The sequence below is a fragment of the Passer domesticus genome, chromosome 3 (genome assembly GCF_036417665.1).
Source record: "Passer domesticus isolate bPasDom1 chromosome 3, bPasDom1.hap1, whole genome shotgun sequence".
In the NCBI taxonomy this organism is placed as follows: Eukaryota; Metazoa; Chordata; class Aves; order Passeriformes; family Passeridae; genus Passer; species Passer domesticus.
The window spans coordinates 15,593,978-15,612,659 of NC_087476.1; the positions used below are offsets into that span (position 1 = coordinate 15,593,978).

At 50.1% G+C, this 18,682-nt stretch overlaps 1 protein-coding gene across 2 annotated transcripts; it reads left to right on the forward strand.

Annotated features, from left to right (window-relative positions):
* Positions 1-1,896: 1,896 nt before the first annotated feature.
* On the forward strand, positions 1,897-18,092 carry CYS1 (cystin 1). Of its 2 annotated transcripts, none has more exons than XR_010358106.1 (3): positions 1,897-2,081; positions 11,786-11,838; positions 16,783-18,092. XR_010358106.1 is itself a non-coding variant. In XM_064411958.1 (3 exons), exons 1-3 carry the CDS (start codon positions 2,149-2,151, stop codon positions 16,883-16,885), a joined length of 471 nt encoding a protein of 156 aa, XP_064268028.1. In that variant the 5' UTR covers positions 2,121-2,148; the 3' UTR covers positions 16,886-18,092. The 2 variants fall into 2 exon arrangements, 1 of the variants encoding a protein (XP_064268028.1); XM_064411958.1 differs by lacking the exon at positions 1,897-2,081 and adding an exon at positions 2,121-2,463.
* Positions 18,093-18,682: the final 590 nt, after the last annotated feature.

Here is an 18,682-nt window from a genome sequence, read left to right on the forward strand (position 1 = left end):
ATAAATGTGATGGTTTAGAAAGACTTGGGTGTAAATATGTACAAGTATAAACATGTGTGTATATGTATGTATGCATTTATCTCTCTATAATTAAATCTTTTCTTAGAAGTCATGAGTGAAGAATGCTAACATGGGCATCCATGGCATACATCCTTTTCTTTCCCAAAGCAGAGGCTGAGAATGCCTGCACAGCAGGAGTCAGAAGAGGCCACCTACCATGTAACTCCACCATCATTGTCTAGAAAAACTCCTGGACTCCCACAGGATTTGGGAAAAGCCAGGAGTCAGCACTGCTGGCTCCCTCAGCACTGTGCTTTTGATGTGAAGGATTCTGGCTCCTTGCTGGTCTGGCTGGGTGCCATGCAAAATTGATCCACATGCCACATTTGGCACTTGTACTACACACTTCCACCCTTGCTGTTGAAGATCAGCCAAGATACTATCCACTGGCCCTGCTGGGAAATGGTCTTAAAAGGCACCAGGCCATCATTAAAAGGAATTTGCCAATTTTAATTGATTTTTCTGAGGAGTCATGTGCTTGTTAGGCTTTTAGCTTTTGGGAAATTTTCTCTTTAATTCTCACCAGTCCTTTAGGAGCAGGGAAACATCACTGAATGGCCCCAGAGTCCTTCTGTGTCACTACTAAACCACAGCAGCATTTGAGATCACTGCTGCTCAAACATTTTCCTGGCTCCAGCAATGATCTGCTTCAAAACACAAGGCTTTTGGCTCGTTTTGACAGCTGGTTTATGGAGCCAGCATTGCTTCCAAGTGAATCTGGGGAGCTGTCCTGGAATGAACTGTTTCCATGGGGGCAGCCAGGAAACTTTCCAGGAGGCTCCACTCCCTCAGAGACAGCCAGCAGGGATGGAGGAGGAGAAGGAATTTTTCTCACTTCTTGTTGAGAAGAATTTTTGTCTCTGATGCTTGCAGAGCCTGTTCCTCTTGGGACATTTTGTTTGGGGCTATTTAATCCCATATTCAGCTCCACCATCTCCTCCTCCGCAACCAGGCCTCATCACTTCTTTCTCCAAGACCTGCCTCAGATCCAAAACAACTTTGTGACTGGCCTGGCTCTGGACCCAGGGCTCTGCATGTGACACCACACCCCCACGCTCCCAGATGATCTATTCTTCCGACAGAACATCCTTCTCAGCCACAGTTTGTGTGGGAAGGGACCAATAAAGGTGATCTAGTTCAACCCCCTGCCATTCCACTACACCCAGAGCCCCATCACTCTGGCCTTGAATGTTTTCAGGGATGAGGCATCTACCACTTCCCTGGGCAACCTGTGCCAGTGTTTCACCACCCTCATTGTAAAAACATCTCTTCCTTACATCTAGTCTACATCTGCCCTCTTTTAGTTTAAAACCTTACTCCTTGTCCTATCAATACATGCTCTGGTAGAAAGTCTATCCCCGTCTTTCTTGTAAGTCCCCATTGCTATGAGCTCATCTCTCTGGCAATGATCTGACCTCTAGCTGCCTTCTTTCCTCCAGCCCCTCCGTTACAAACTCTTGGGCTTTAGCTCAGTGGTTTAGGAAAAACGAACAGAATCAATGACTGGAAGATGCAATCATTGCAGTCAGTGCCGAGGAGCAGCAAGAGGAGTTACACCTCTGCGCCTCCTGCCTTTATCAGCCTCTGGTTTGGAAGGAATGGAGGCAGAACGGGCTGGACACCAAGCAGCCACTGTACTCCTTGGTCCCTGGAGGGAATGACAGCCTTGCCTTTAATAGCTATAATCTTCCACTGTCGAACAATGTGCAAATATTGCTCTGCTGGAAGCAAAGGGCAGCCGAGGATGGCTGGGGGATCAGCTGCACAGGCTTGAAAGAGTTACTCGGTCTGCGGGCATCGGCTAAGGGAGTGCCCGGCTGGCCCATCCTGTGCCCGGGGGTTCCCTGTCACTCCAGGCCGGAGCCGCGCTCGGTGCCTCGAACCCGCCCCGCGGGGCATCCCCCGGCTGGGCTGGTCTGCAAGAGCCGCCTGTGAGAGCTGTGTTAAGTGTAATAGCCCAGCAGTGCTGCTCCTGCTGCTTGTCCCGAAGATGACAATGTCCTCCCCCGGCTCGGGGAGATGTACGTAAGGATGTGGTGCTTGGGAGGCCCGAGCTAACGGGCTGGGCTGGAAAGTTTTGGAAGGGACATGGAGCGCGGCAGCCTGCCCAAAACCGCGATCAGAGACGGCCGCGCACCCTCCCCTGCGCCGCCGGCTCCCTCCGCGGCCCGGGGCGCTCCGGGCTGGGATTCTCCGGCAGAGGCTCCGGCCATGGGCAGCGGCAGCAGCCGGCGGCGCGGGCCCGCGGGCAGAGCGGGGCAGAGCCGGGACCCGCCGGGGACAGCGCCGGCCCACGGCGAGGGGGCGGCGGCCCCGCCCGGCCCCGGCCGCCCGGGCCCGGCCGCCGGCGGGAGCAGCGCGGAGGCGGCGGGAGGCGGCGGCGCGGCCCCGCTGCAGCGGGCGGTAAGTGCCGCCGGCCCGAGCGGGACCCCCGGCCCTCCCGGCGCTGGCCCCGGGCCCCCAGCGCAGCCCAGCCCGGCTGCCCCGCCGCCCGGGCAGCCCCGCCGCGGCCGCGCTTCCTCCAGCATCAGCGGCGTGAAATTCTTTTGATCTTCGCTGCGAGCCAGGCTCGATCTCTCTTTGCGTCTTCTCTTTGCTGCTCTCTTTGCGTTTTCAGTCTCCGGTGCAAGGGAAACACGGTCCCGACAGGGGCCATCCCGTTTTCGGTCTCCTGTTGCTACTGGAAGTTTCTTTTCCTGACTTGTAGAAATAGGTCGACTTTTTAAAGTTCGGCTCCTGCTTTTTCCTGGGTCGGGCTTGTAAACAGAAGGTTTAAAATGGGAACATAAAGCTGCTCTTTAATGTTTGCCAGTCCTCTGCAACTGCAGTCTGGTTCTTCCTGAAGGAACATTTCACTCTCTTTAACAAATAATGGATTTGCTTCCGAGGGAGTTGAGATTTATCTTTTGGGCTTTTTTTCCAATCCAAGAATAACAGCAGCATATATATAAGCTGGTGATGAGGTCAGAAATCACTGACATCTTTCATCTTAGCTTGGCTTTGGAAGCTGTGTGGTTTTTGTTAGATAAACACTGCTCTCCACAGATACATGAAAGTGTCAGAATAAAGTAACAAATTTAAAAAATTAAAGAAATATTTAGGACCCAGGAACATTCTGCACTACATGCCTCAGTTTTGCTCTTTAGAAGGGTATCATTTCCATCACTGAACTGTACATCCGTGGGTTAAGGATTACTTTAATACAAACTAAATTTTCCAATAGGAAACTTGGCAGCATTCTGTATGAGAACCCTTTATTTAGACAGGTTTTAAAGAAAATTCTCAAAGTAAGGTTTGGAAATTGAAGAAAAAAAAATAGAGATCTTGTACTGCAATATTTTTTTCCTTGCTCTTTAAACTCCAAACCCTCCTGCAGAAGGAGCTTACTCCAGCACTGCTTTCTCCTCCGAGGGCCTCTCATTTAGGAGTAGTCCTCCTGACTTCTCCCGTTTATCTTTACTTACAGGAATAGAGGCTGCTGGTATTCATTTGCCTTCTTTTTCCACATATGAATATCATGGCTGTATCTTTAATAATTCTAATAAGCAGTGAGTTTTCCTGTGCAGAAATCAGTATCTTAGCCCTATTCTGAAGTGATGTATGTTCTGGGTAATAACATATCAGGAGGGCAATGGCATTTCACTACGAGAGTAGATACCATGAACTAATGACAAGGAGCAAACTATAGAGGCTGAGGAATTTAAGATGTGGCCCTTGTGGTAGTGTGGGGGTCACTGTGCCCCACTCCCTGCTTCACACTTCCCTCTCTGGCAGAAATGGTGCTGAGGAACCTGTAGCATCACCTTGGCCACCCCAGGCTGTGGTGCAGACCCAGGCTGGGAATGCTGTCAAGCTTTGCAGCACAGACATATCCATGAGGGTCCTCAGAACTCGGCCTGGAGCAGGCACGTGGGGCCTTGTCATCCAGTGAGGCCAAGTGTGTGCAGCACACAGCAGTGCCACCGGTGAGGCAGCAGTGATGCTGAGCATCTTGTGTGTCTCCTCGTCCAGCTGTTGCTGCTGCCTCTTTTTTGGGAAGATGTTCACAGCTCTGGTTGCACCCAGACAAAGACAGCAAAGAGCTACCAGTATTTTTCAAAGATACAAAAGGCATCTAAGAGAAGTCTCAGGTAGATTCAGGGCAAACTTGAAGCTTTTCTTGGTAGCACTTTATTTTCCTGAACCTGAGATGGCAGAGACAGCAGTCATGGGCTTACTATTCTGACTCCTCGAGGCCTAAAAGTCACTAGTCTGTGAAAAGGAGGGAGGAAACTGTTGGCAGCACCAGGTTTTGGTTGTTTACTGGGTGCAGTTTAGTCTTTTAGGTTGTTGTGCAGACTGCAGCCCCACCCTTCCCAGGAGGCTGGGGGAGGAGGTTTCTGGAAAGGGCTATCAGCTTCATTGCAACGCTGGTAATTTTAGGGCAATTTCTCTCAGTCTTGCCAGCTTCTCAAGTCATTTGTAGTTTCTGTCTTGTGGTAGGAACTTGCTTGCTTTGCCCTGTTCAGTTGTCTAAATTGGAGGACAAACAAAAACATTTCAGAGAAGAAAGGATGAGTTAATTCAACAGAGCTAATGGGGGAAAGGTGAAGCAGGAGGAGGAAAGGCAACAAGGAGGTATCACAGTAAGAAAGTCTGATGAGAAACAACTCCTGGAGGAGCAGATTCTGGACAGTGGGAGTAGAAGAGACCTTTGACACCAGTCAGAAGAGAGCAGAATTGCAAACAGGACTCATCGTTCTGCTGTCACAGCTGGGTGTCTCCTGGGCATGATGTGCATCAGTGTTGTGTTTCACAGCTGAACCCTGGCACAGTTTGCCATCCAGCAGCAAGCTGGCAGCACTGATGGGCAGTCAGGCCAGGTGACAAGGGCTGGTGGAGCATGCAGCTGCCTTTAAAGACCTCAGCAACCTTTATTATATTCAAATAGTGCTTGGGAGCAAAAAGGATGAAAGCATATCACAGCAGCAGGCTGGGAACCAAATCCTGATTGGAAACCTGCACATGCCTCAGAGCAGACCCCAACACCTTTTGTCAGCATCAAACATCCATTTTCAGCTTTGCTCTCAGTTCCAGATGCCTGTATGTGCTATTCCTTGTTTCTTTGCTCAAGACGGGAAAATGCAGTTGAGGTTTTGCAGGTGCTGCTGCAGCACAGAGCAGGGGTGGCAGCTCTTGGTGGAAGCCAGGGCAGAGGCCGTGGCCTCAGGCATTTCCCTGAATTTTGTTTTCCTGAAATGGAGGAATAATACAGACATGTTAGGGTTTTGGTTTTAACAGCTTTTTCCATGGCACCATCTCTCCTCCTGACTGGAGACAGGATGTGATTCCATGAAGCAAATCACCCCAGCTGCAGCACAGGAGCAACACAGATAGAGGGTGTATTCACCAACTTCTAGAGTGACTATCAGATAATTTTAAAACGCCCGAGTGTTCAAAGCTTTGCCTGATTTTTTCAGCCAGATGTTTTTTCTGCAGACTGATGTGGCACAGCGTCACCTCGTGGCTGGCTGATCCCCGGCTGCAAACACAAAAGGGTCCTGAAGGGACATTAAATGCCATGCCCCATTAGCTTCTTGCAGGGACTCAGGTTTATTTTTCTACTCTTGTTAAAATGTGCTTCCCTCAAACAGAAATTTGATATTTCTAATTCCACGTTGTTAGCAGTTTATTTCAACATTTTCTTCCTGGTTGTGTTAATAGTCAGAAATGCCCTCAAATCAAGACATTGTGCTACACTTTCATAGGGAGCATGGGGCCTTTATAAAATGTCATCTCCAGTTGAATATCTGGGACTCCCTGAACTTCCCAAGGTCAGATTATTTCAGATTCTGCAGTCAATGTCCAGTTGTAGATCAGGCAGCTGCTGAGTTAAAGGTCTCCCTCTCCACCCCATTATATTTCTTGTCTTGCACAAAGCACCTGAAACTTCACCAGAGCCCAGAAGCAGGGAGCTGTGCTGTCCCCTCAGCCAGCATCACCCTCCCAGCACGGCTGTGTTGCGCCTGGACCTGGAAAACTGCTGACTAGGTATTTTCCACAACTCCCCCCTTTTCACTTGGCAGAGCCTGGGTGGCTTTTGCCCTGGAAACTATTCGTGATCTAAGTAAGCCCAGGGCATGGGCAGAATAGCTGGGAGCTGCTGTTTTAGTTGGCAGGAGAGGAGAAGCGTGGGAACTCCTTGCATCCCTGCCCACTTCCCGTCCACTGCCTGCTCCTAATTCCTTCGCTGGCCAGAGGATGTTGCTGCAGACCAAAGCAAAGCTGGAAGTGCTTTGCCTGAGAGTGCTTTGCCTGGGGTGCAGCTGGGGCCTTGCGTCACATTTGGCACCTACTGGCACCCTACGGAAGCTGCTTTTTTTAGCCAGCAATAGCTGGCAGCGCCTTGGAGAGGCTGAGTGCAGCAGGACCTGTCTCAGCCCCAGTCCCGTGCTGGCGCTGCTGGAGGGAGCTGCCCTGCTGTGGTACCAGCTCAGCCCTCCCTGCTCCCTGCAGACTGCGCCTGCAGGGCTCTCCAGCTGATGCCTCCCTCCCTGAATTTCTGAGCTGGCATTTCAGCTCAGACTGATCCACTGGTCCAGGTCATGGAGTGTTTGTGAAGAGGGATTTGGGAGGAGCGGAGGCAGGGAAAGAGGCACTGGCACACATTTTTCAGAAATGCTGCACTATTAAACCACACCCCATGGACCAGCACTGGCAGAGACCACACTGCTCCCGTGTAGATACTTGATGTGGCTCAGTCACTCCTTGTGAGTTGCACCTGAACTGCACTAGGAGTCTGTGTTTCTGCTGCATCCCAGGGCTGTATCCGTACTGGTAAACTGTACCATAGCAGCTGCCTGGCACTGGACCATGATGGTCTGCCCCACTGAGCTGGCATGATTTCTGGTTAGGACCAGCTTGTTGTCTCTCAAATAATGTCTGGGTGTTGCTTAGGGACCAGCACAGGAACCATCTCAAAGAGAGCTTGAATTTGGCCTCTCAGTTTTGGAGACAGTGTTAGTAGTCAAGACTGCAGCTGCCTGGTTTCAGTGCAGCTTGGGAGCAGCCCTAGAGCCTCCAAAGGTACACGGCTCCAGATCACCCTGTGGATGGTTCCAGGAAAGGGTGTTCTCACCCAGCTTGTTCACAGCTGCTGGAGCTGACAGAGAAAGTAGGGGGTGAAGGACTGGCAGGGCCATGGGGAACTTGCACTGGACTCGGGGGAGTGGGAAGCTGCACCCCAGGAGTGCTGGTCTTTTCATGTAGCAGAGAAAATAGCTCTTGCTTCCAGCTCTCAGCTCTGCCTTGCTCCCAGGAGCTGCTGCCCTAAAGGATGGCTGAACTGTGTGAGCAATGACTGTCAAACCCTTCCACTCCATGTGTCATGACATGAAATTAAATGTGGGGCTTTGTGGCACAGCAGACGTCAGCACAGGATGCCTGTGCTGAGAATGGGGTGGAAAACGAGGAGACACGCCACGGTCTAGATGAGTAATAAAAAGATGACTGCAAGCTGCAGAAAGGAGAAGCTGACTTTATTTAACTCTTACCAGGACACAGGCCAACCAGGCCAGCAATTACTTCTTTAGCTGTAGGATAGGAACCCATAATATTAAAGTGTCCTGACACGCACATCATCCTAACCCACATAAAGGGCTAATACTAATCATGTGCTGAACTTGCAAGACACCCATTGCAGCAATCCCGGGCGGCTGGGTGGGTCAGCTTTTGTTGTGTCTCTCCCCCAGGGCGGCGGTGCTCCGCGCCCTGCCTGCTGCCTGGCACACGGTGTCACCCGTGTCACCCGGGCACCGCCGCCAGGTCTCCTTCGCCCGCAGGAACTGGGAGCAGCTCCCAAACTGGAGACTCTCACGGCAGGGAAAAGGCAGAGGCTGGAGGTGCCTTTTGTTTTCACTTGCCACCATTTTTGATTCATGCACTGGATGAAATGTTGGTAGAAATGTACGTGTGCCAGTTCCAAATTCTCTTGGGAAATAAGTATTGCTGCTGACAGATCCCTTGGAAAAGGTGGGAGCAGGTTTTGCACAGAGAAGCAGATTTTGCTAACCAGAGCTGCACTATCCTGATGACGAATTAATTCTGTCTTCCACCCACACAACACGTACAGCTCGTAATATGGAGGAGTCAGCCACAAGGGAAGGAAAAACAGACAACCTCCTGTACAATACAAACCCCTCCCTAGAATGATCCAAACCCATCCTTTGCACAGAAGTATTGGAATCTGGGTTCTCACTGTGGGAAAAACACCATCAAAGCACTCCTAAAGAACTCTATTTTCCTTGGTGCTGAGCATGAATAATGTTCTTCACCTGGTGGAAGGAAACTCGGGCTGCAACAGTAGTCCAGAGGATGATGGATGAGGAGCTGCGTCGTGGGATGCAATCCCAGGAGAAGGCAGCCATTGGAACAGCATGCTGTTCTCCTGGCACTGCTTCCTGCTCTTGTTACATCTGGGAGAGTGCCAAGAAACAATCATAAATAACCAGGAGAGAACTGTCTTACCTCACTGTCAGCTTTCTCACATACCCTTGCCTCCACTTGGACCCAGAAGCTCTTTCTAGAGTAGTTCAGCCTCTTCCAGAGAAAACAAAGTGTTGCCAAAGAGCAGGGACTCTTCTGAAAGGTACTCTTTTGACAGGTATTACACTAAAAGTCTATGAAAGACTGGCAACATCTTTTGTCATTTTTTGACAGAAGCAGCTAGGATGTGAAATACTGTGTATAACAGATAACTTTCCTGGCTGCTGAAACAGAAGCTACTAAGGGCTCACCTGGAAGAGATGTTCACCCAGAGCCATGAGGGAGGTGTCCTTGCTGCAGCTCTCCTCACCTGCTGAAGCATGGGAGCCAAAGGTGACCACAGCAGCACAAAGCCCTTGCAAGAGGCAGGGAAGAGCTGAGCAGTTCGCTTCCAAACACCTCTCTGTCTCCCTCACAGTGTCTGAGACCACGGTGTTGAAACCTCTGCTCGTGTCCATTCCCCATGACAAGCAGCTGAGGAAGGAGTGTAGTGAAAAAATATCCTTGCAAATTAAAATCAGGCGTCATGCAATACCTGCAGACACCCAGGTGGACATTTCTACCCACACACAAAAGCCTGACCAATACCAACAGATTTTAATTGGCACAAAACTGAGTGAAGCCATCACTGTTGTACCAGCAGGGCCTGCAGTGGGGCATTGCCCCTCCATAGCTCCCACACTTTCCAGCACCAGTCCCGTGCATGACCTTGAGGCAGCACAGGTTGGAGCTATTCTAAGAGCTATGCATGATCTTACCGAGGAATTGCTTGGTCCCATCCAGCCCTGCAGAAACACAGCAGAGGAACAGGCAATGGCTCTGCATTCCAAGCTTTCCCACACCTCTCCCTGGTTCCTTTGCCTCTTCTTGGTGGTTAGGTTTCTTTCCTTTTGTTCCTTTTTACTTAGGGATTTTTTCCCCCATAAATTGCCAGGTAACACTAACAACTGGGTACTTGAGAAAAAGAAAAAAAGGTGGCCAAGCTCAGGGTAGGAGAGCATTTGGCTGCACTTGGCGTATCTGGGAGTTTCTCCCTGAGGGGCAGGGATTCTGTGAGAGCCGGGCAGGTAAAGGACAGGCTGGGGCGGCTGCTGGCTCTCTCGGCTCCGGAGGACGGTCGGAGCTGCAGCGTGGGGAAGGGAATTCACTGCTGCGGCCGGAGCCAGCCCAGAGCTGCCTCTTCTGCCGTGGGTGAGCCTCTGCTCGAGAGAGCAGCCACTGAACTGGGACCTTATTATCACCCAGCTCACTAAAAGAGGGACATCCCCGGCTGCTCGGGTGCCCGGGATCCTGAGCTCGCCTCTCTCTGCCCCGCTGGGAGCCAGCCCGCCACTGCCCTGCCCCACTGCTCTGAGCTTTCGCTGCACTGTAGCGCCTCACCCCCTGCCTGCTGAGACACCCTGCTGGCCCAGCTTGCTGCTTCTCAGAGTCCTGCTGGGGCACTGCAATCAGCTGCCCCAGGGTTTGCGGAGCACAGCCTCTCCTCCCTCCCTCCCGTCCCGTGTGGGCCCGGCCGCCATTGCCGCGCTCCCCGGCCGCGCACGGCGCCCCCTGCAGGCGCGGCAGTCACCGCGGGAGCAGCAGCGCCCCCTGCCGGAGCCGCGCCGGGCAGCGCCGCGGCCGAGGCGGCTGGGCCTGGCTTGGGCTCTCTTTGGGCCAGAGTTTGTTTATTTGCTTTATCATACCTGCTCGGAAAGAACTGGTGTTCCTATCCTCATATCTTTGCCTGAGAGCCCCTTAATTTCAAAATTACAGTAATTCAGAGAGAAGGGGTTTACATTTTCGTTTCCAAGGGAGGCTCCTGCCTTCCTTAGCAGACACGTGTCTTTCAAACCAAGACACTTCCCTTTTTTCTGGTACAGAAAATATTTTCCTCTTTTCCACACTGATGGAACAGCTTTTTATTTCTGTTTTCTGGAAGGCCCTGGTTTGGTGCTAAGTGTTTAACTTGTTAGTGTTGTGGGATTCAGGGTAGCTTGTTTGAAGGAGGCCCACCAGCTTCAGCAGTGCACCTCAGAAACAATAATGACAAGCCAAGATGCAAAGCCATGTCCCTGTCCCACTCCCTTTCCCTGCGAGAAAGGTAGAAAAGATGGTAGATATATTATTCTCAGTAGTACCTGGTTACAGAGGGTTCATTTTATTACTGGCCCAGCTAGGGATGAACAGTCCCATCCCTGCTCCCATTTTAAATACCTTTAGGTTTGGCTTTGGTTGCTCCCCAGGTATCCCATTAAAAACCTGGGGATTCCAGCATAGGGAAGATGGATGTTTCAACCCAGATGGATCATTTTTCCAGGAAATATCTTTGTCTGGTGAAAATTGGGTTGATGTTGCTTCCTCCCTTAGCAGGTATTTTCATACTGTTAGCTGCAGCTGGTGGCACAGTGGGCATTCATGGAAAACTAGGAGGTTTAACAGGTCAGCATTCAGGGATTTTGGTTCTGTAGCCAGCAGCCACCTAGCTGTCCTGAGTGCTGAAACAGGGCTAGGAAAGGAGAGTCTCTTGTACCTGTATTGTCTCCACAGAGCTTGTTTGGGGGTTTAAACCAAACCAGGGGGTTGAAACCAGGACAGGTTCCTTACTGTAGACAGAGATAGGTTTCATAGAAAGAAATAATGGTTTGGCTTGAAAGGGAACTTAGAAGATTAGCTAGTTTCAACCCCCCCATCATGGGCAAGGACATCTTCAACTAGACCAGATTGCTCAAAGCTCCATTCAGCCTGGCCTTGCACACTGCCAGGGATGGGCCAGCCACAGCTTTTATGGGCAGCCAGTTCCAGTGCCTCACAACTCTCACAGTAAAAATTTCTTCCTAAGACCTAATCTAAATCTGCCCTTTCAGTTTAAAACCATCGTGCCTTGTCCTGTCACTACAGGTCTTGTAAACAGCCCCTCTCCCTGTTTCTCATAGAGCTCCTTTAGGTACTGAAAGGTTGCAGTAAGATTTCCCCAGAGCCTGCTCTCCTCCAGGCTGACCAACCCAGCTACCTCAGCCTGGCCTCACAGGAAAGGTGCTCCATGTCTCTGATCATTTTCATGGCCCCCCTCTGGACTCATTCCAACAGGCCCATGTCCTTCCTGTGCTGAGAACACCAGACCTGGGTGTAGCACTGCAGGGGTCTCACATGAGCAGAGTAGAGGTGGAGAATCACATTTATTGACTTCAAAGCGTTTTAACTGTCTTGTCTTCTATCCTAGGCTTTGTCAACCAGGAGCCCACCAGGCCCAGAGAACAACAACCTTGACCAGCAGTGAGTATCCCCTGCTTTCATGGTATCTTCAGGGGGAAAGCAAGTGGAAACAAGGGACCTCTATGCTATTACTGCATTCCTCACTGTCCAAAAGGGCTGGGAATGGTGTGAAATGGTTTATAGACCTAAATATCCTGCCCTTTTACTTACTTGCAAATTTAAAAGAAATCAGGTACTGCTTGAAAAGATTCAGCTCAAGTGTAGTGTAGAGGTTGTGAGCAATCAGAACTTTGGATGTCCACATGTCAGAGAGGCACCTTGGAGTAGTTAGTGCAAAGCTGTGGAGAATTGCTCCAATAAAGAGCTCAGGCCCTGATTCACGTGTGGGCTCTGCAGCATGTGGAACAGGGGAATAACATCTCTTTGCTCCTCAAGAGTCTTAAGAGAAAGCCCATCAGGTGCTCCAGTCCTGCACCAGTTAGAGACATAGAACTCAACTTCCCCCTCGGGGATGGGGGAATGGTGGGGACCTGCAGCTCTGGGTGCCAAAGAAATCTGAAATTTTCCATAAGCAAAAGCATCCCAGCAGAGTGAGCCTCTGAATCTGCCTGCACCAGGAATAGGGACACATACTACACAAAACAGGGTTGAAATGCACAGGCTTGAAAAACCATGTTAAAATATCAGCTCCTTACATTAGAGAGCCCCTCTTCAGCATTAAGCTCTGACTGTCACCCAGCCGCTGTGCTCCTGCAGCAGTCAGGAGCAGACTCACCTGCAGATCCTGGCACGGGCTGTGTGAGCTGCTAACACCCAGCAGAGCCCTGCTGCTGTCTGCCCTCCCCCTCCTGCTCTCCCTCCCAGCTGGCAGGAAGCTCACCTGGCCAGCCTTGTGCAGGTGCTCTTGCAGGGACTTGAACCTCTCCTGTGCTTCCAGCACCCTCAGTGGGCTTTGGGCTGTGATGGCAGCTGAGCAGTCTCCTCCCGGGGTGCACAGCCAGCCCTGCCAGGCCCCTGTGCAGCTCCCTGTCCCCAGGCTCCCTCTGGCCCCTCACACCCTGCCAAGGCTTTCCTGCTCCCACCCTCTTTGATGTGCAGGGGGAAGGTTTGAGACAGCAGTACATGTTTTCTGATCTGGGATGACAGAGCAGGAGATTATTTTCATTTCAATAACATTTACTTTATACCTGCTGCAGAGTCCCATAGCACAGCTCATGTGTGAAGTGCCTGTACTGCCTGAGATAAGCAGAATTGCAATTTTTGCTGGCAAGAACAATGCAAACTTTTTTTTTAAATGGCCCAGCACCCAACAAATTTTTGAAGACATCAAATCAAATAAATCAAGCCATGGAAGCAGAGGTTAATGTGCATGCGTAGGTGTCTCATCCTTCACATTTCTGTGGCTGGAATCATTGTAGGTAAACACTTTACAAACAGCAGAAGTCAGCCTTGTCTTGATAGAGTTGCTGACTGAAGAAATTCCCATAAAGCCAATTAAAGGAGAAGCAAATGCCAAGGAAGGAGAAGAAGAACTAGATACGCAGTCACGCGAGGTAGAGGTGGGCGTGCACTCCTGTCCTGGAGCATGCCTGTGTGACACACATGAGCATCTGAACCAGCCCCTGGAAAATACTTGGGATGTGCTCCTGGTTGGGCTGTTACCTCTCATCCTCCCTCCCCCAAAATCTTTTGGGCACTGCTCTCCAGCATCTGGTAGTTCACGGGTGGATGACACAGCCCAGGCACACGGGAATGATTTTATAATCGCTGCCAAGGCTCGTGTCACTGGCAGAGTTACCAGGGCGTTGTTCTGACCCATTTTTCAGCTGCTGGGTCTTGCAGAAGGCATTTTAATGATTAACCCTGGACTTGCCCATCCTCAGCAAAATGATAAAAAACACTGGCCTAGATTCACCCCAACCTAGTTTTCAGCCACTCAGCTCAGGTTTGTGCCTGGGAGCTTGTCACCCCAGGCACCCATCAGGGCTGTTGTCACAGGAGCCTGCAGGCAGCTCTCCCCCACACCAGGGATACAGCACTGACAGCCATTCCCATGGCTGGGATCTTGCTCAAAGGTGGTTTTGCTCACTAATTTTGTCCTTTGCATTTCCTTCTCTACATTGCACAGTTCATTGTCTTCACACTTAACAAAAAAAACCACCCATAACTGCTGCTTCCCTTAAGAACCTTTAAACACTGACAAGCCTGTAGCTGAAATGGAGCACATTTTTTGCTTTCCTCTTTCCTAAATTGCTTTGCTCCAGCCTCTTAAATCACTTTTATTGCTGCTTTCTAAACTCCCTCCAAGCTGTTAAGAACATTTTAGCAGTGAGGCGCCCAGAAGCCTGCCCAGTAATCCTGATGGAGCTGCACTAGCCTTCTTTTTCCTTGCTGTCCTATCACACTGCCAATTCTCCTCTTGTATGCTTTTCAGCTAACTTCTTTTCTCTCAGCTTTGCTCCTTCACAGATTTCTCTCCTTCCCCAGAGCATCTGGGGTTTGAAAATCTTTCCACTCAAGGTACTCTCCTGTTATTTTCCTGTCTGGGAGGTCTGACAGCCCTCAGGTGGACTCAGTGTGTTTGAAGCCAGGCTCTGCAGCCCTGGCACGTGGTGACAAGAGCAGCAAGGTTCCTCCTCTGATGCTGGAGCAGCTGGAGGAGCATGGGAACGGGCCTGTGGTCCACCAGCTTTTATCCTGTGTCCATCATGAGCTTGGGATTTCCCTGCCACAGCTACTCACTGAATTCTAGGATCAGCAGAAATAGCTGCAGCAACATGCCTTTGAGATGGAGGTTTAGGTTGGGATGGCCTCAGGAGGTCTCCACTCCAGTCTCCTGGCTCTAGCTCCAGGCTGGATCAGCTGTGAAGTCAGAGCAGAATGCTCCAGGCTTTGTCCCATCAGGTGTTGGAAGCCTCCAAGGATAGAGCCTGTGCAACCACACAGCCTGTTCCTCTGCCTGCTGTCCTCAGGGTGCAGAAGTTTCCTCTTTTATCCAGATTAAAGCTCTCATTTTTTATTTTATTTCAGTTTTCCTGTATTAAATGATACAGAACTTTGCCAGAAATACAGAAATACTATGAACAGCAGCTTGCTTTTCCTTTGCTCTTGAAAAAATGCAGCCCTCTCTTTTCCTCTCATTTCTGAGATGTGCACAGGAAGTGGAGTCTGCTTTTGTTGTTTCCGAAGCACATCTGTGTCTCAGCGAGTTTTACCTGGAGATTTTCTCCATGCAAACCAAAGCATCGAGAATAATTAACAGTGGGAAATTATGTAACTGCTAAGAGAAACAATGGCTCTTCTGTGGGCCTGCAAGCAAGCTGCCAGGAGCTCTGCCTCTTATTCATCACGTAACATAAAATTAGTTAGAGGATTGTCACAATGCAGAGTTTAATTCAGTAAATTGTGTGTTTTAACTCAGATTTCTGCACTTCCTTTTCCCATTATTGCTGTGTAAATGCTGCTGTATGGTTTGAGCTCTTGGACCTGTAGCTTTCTTCTTAGATCTTACCTAGTGCAGTGGAAATCAGATTCCCTGCAGCCCTCAGCAGGGAAATGAATAAAAGGAATAAGCAGAAGAGTCTGGTTGCTAAATCCTGCTTGCTGCTAGTAGAACTTGCCATCAAGGGCACAGAGCAGTGTAAGTAAATGTAGAATACCTACACTACCCAGTGTCACCAGCTGGCCATCAGGTGACTCCAGGAAAAACACCAGGCTATTTCTGACACAGGGGGGGCATGGCAAACAGCGTGGCCAGAGCAGCTGGGCTGGACAGGAGCCTGAGGATGCTGCCTGGCCAAGGAGAGCAGCATGAAATCACCTCCTCTATAGGAGAAAGTGTCCTTAGAAAAGTGTTTCAGGGTTCTTTACTTCAATTCTGATTCTACATTTACATACCTGCTTTGGGGCAGTTTCTGTGATTTTGTCTAGTAAACAGGTCCTCAATTTTTTTCATTAAAGGATGCTAATGGATGAATTTTATTCATCCCAGCTGCAAGAGGGATGATCTCATCCTTAGAGGAATTGAATAGATAATGGGTTTGGGACAGATCTGGAGCCATGCTAGTGGATATGAAAATCTCTCCTCTTTGGCAATGAACTGACACAAAAAACCAAAACATCTATTTCTTGTTTAATTGTTCTTCCCTAGTGGATGGTCACAATATCTTGGCTGACACGGCATGGCAGAGCACTTTACAGTTTGGATTTACCAGCTCAGTTCTCCACTTATCTCTGCACCTCACCATGACCTCCATTCCAAGGAGCCATGTGTTCCAAACCTGACAGCCTGGCTTGCTCACTCCCAGACCTCTGCAAGGCCAAGGAGGAGCACTCACCTGTCAGTCAGCTGCTGGCTCCTCTCTTGTCCTGGGGGGCAAGATCCAGTAGGCTTAATTGGTAGCATGAGGTACAGTGGTCAAAGCCTGCAGAGGACTTGTCACTGTTCTCCCTCATGCAGGTAGGGATGGATTTCTCTTGTACCCAACAAAAACCACCTGTGATAACACCCATAAACCCCCACCAGTTCCCTTTGAGTTGTACATCAGTTCCCACTCATGGGAGGGCTGTGCTGATGAGGAAACAAAAGCCATAAGAGCAGTTTGAGGGAGCTGCATTGGTATTTTGGTTGAAACTCAGATCCCTTACAAATACAAACAAAATAATCTCTTTTTGCATAAAACCTTAAAAGTAGCGTAAAGATTACACTGTCCTTCAGCTGGCCTGGAGCCTAACTCGAAAGGTTCTGGGAGCTTGATCCTGGAGCACTGTAAGGGCTGTACTGTAATGAGCACATAGACTGAACTGGTGCCAAGTGATAGCAAATGTCAGCAGGCAATGTGCCAGTGGGGTGTGGGAACCAGATGTGACAGAGTATCTGTGTCTCAGCGAGCCGCATGCAGCTCAGTCTTTCCATTCACAAAAAAAACTAAGCAAGGATCTTCTTGTACCTTCAGAGCCCGATTCTCTCTCACAACACCAATAATTCATTCCCTTCCATGCTAGGTGCCCAGAAAGCAGCAAGAAGGCATTGGGGCAGCCCACAATATTGTATGATTGCTCGGAGGAGGAGCTGATGGCCAGCATCGAGCGGGAGTACTGCCGCTGAGCCCCGCTGCCCACCGCCAGAACGTCAGGCACGAGCATGGAAACCCAGCTGAGCAGAGCTGGGTCCCAGAGACACCACGGGACTGCTCGGGACAGGGGGCTGCTGGAGGGGATGGACTGGGGCACGAGGGGCAGCCTGGCTGCTCGGGAAGCACAGAGGAGAAAGCTCACCTGATCCACTCCCAGTGAGAGCAGGAAGATCCTCACCAGCTGCTGATTTCTGATTGGTGCCACTGAAGAGGGACCAATTCATCTTAAGAATCAATATTTAGAAGCTCATTTCTAAATGCTATTTTTAAAGGAACATGTACTAGAATTAAGTGTCATACTAGAGGGGTTGAAATGTGGTGCTTTGAAGAATGATCTTGCTTTGAACCTAGTAAAAAATTGCAGCAATATCATCTGATCCAGAACTTAAGGGGGTATTGAATGAAATTCATGTTTCTGCCACTTAAAATGTGCTAATTTGCGCTTGTGCAAGCCTCAGGTCCAGGTCTGAGTTTGGTACTGTCTCTTTCAATCTGCTCCCCAATATGGGAGATAAGAGGAAAAGGGAATTGAACCCTCCATCTGGTGCATAGGCAGTGTAATCCCAGAGTTCAAATCCCACCACCCTGCCAAATTAGGCTCCTGGGAGCCATCAGGGAACACAGGAGTTGTATGATCCCTTTGGGGCAGGGTCTCAGCATAGGTGTCCTACCTGGGCATGGATCCATCCCAGTGATGGGAGTGAAAGCAGGAGGCACATCCCCATTTCAGTCATCCTCCTCAACAGGTATTTGCATGCTCTTGTAGAGCAGCTGTTTGGGATCAGTTTTCAGAATTGCTGCTCCTGGCCCTTCCCTTATACTTCTTGTCCTACAAGAAAAATCACTTTATTTTACCATTAGCTGGCTGCAAAGTAAACCAGAAAGTTATCTCTCTTAAGGAAATAGTATTTTCAGTGCTCCCAGACAGGGAGGCCTGGTATTTTGGGTTTCTGCTTTTATTATATCTGTGTATTAACATATTATGAGTATCTGCTTATTATCAGAAGTAGAAAAATATTTTATTTCTATCTTCTGCTGAAGCATAAAAGGCATCAGATGACATTTTCACTACGTGTAAATGCAAGAAAAAACTGCAAGACACTTCTTAAGATGCTGTATTTTAAGTACTTTGTGATTCCTGGGACCTGTGAAACACAAATAAATGCATCTAGACTCTGAGGCCCTCAGTGAAGGCATCAAATGTTCTGAAAAAGGCTCTCTGGCTTACATGAAAAATCATGCTGTGGTACCTGCAGAGACTAAACAGGATGTGTCCCTGGGGGATGGCAGGTGGGATTCCTGCAGGGTGCATCCCTGGGATGGCAGGTGGGATTCCTGCAGGATGCATCCCTCGGGGCTGGCAGGTGAGATTCCTGCAGGGTGCATCCATGGGGGATGGCAGGTGGGATTCCTGCAGGATGCATCCATGGGGGATGGCAGGTGGGATTCATGCAGGATACATCCCTCGGGGCTGGCAGGTGGGATTCCAGCAGGATGCATCCCTGGGGATGGCAGGTGAGATTCCTGCAGGATGCATCCCTGGGGGATGGCAGGTGGGATTCCTGCAGGGTGCATCCCTGGAATGGCAGGTGGGATTCCTGCAGGGTGCATCCCTGGGGGTTGCAGGTGGGATGCCTTGAGGGGGCACTAGATCCCACCCCTGGCACACAGACTCACAGCCCAGTTGTCTTCCCTGCAGCTGCCTTCAGCAAGGCTGGGCGCTGTGCTCTGCCTGGGAGCTGGGGAGCCCCCAGGCAGCCCGGGATGGG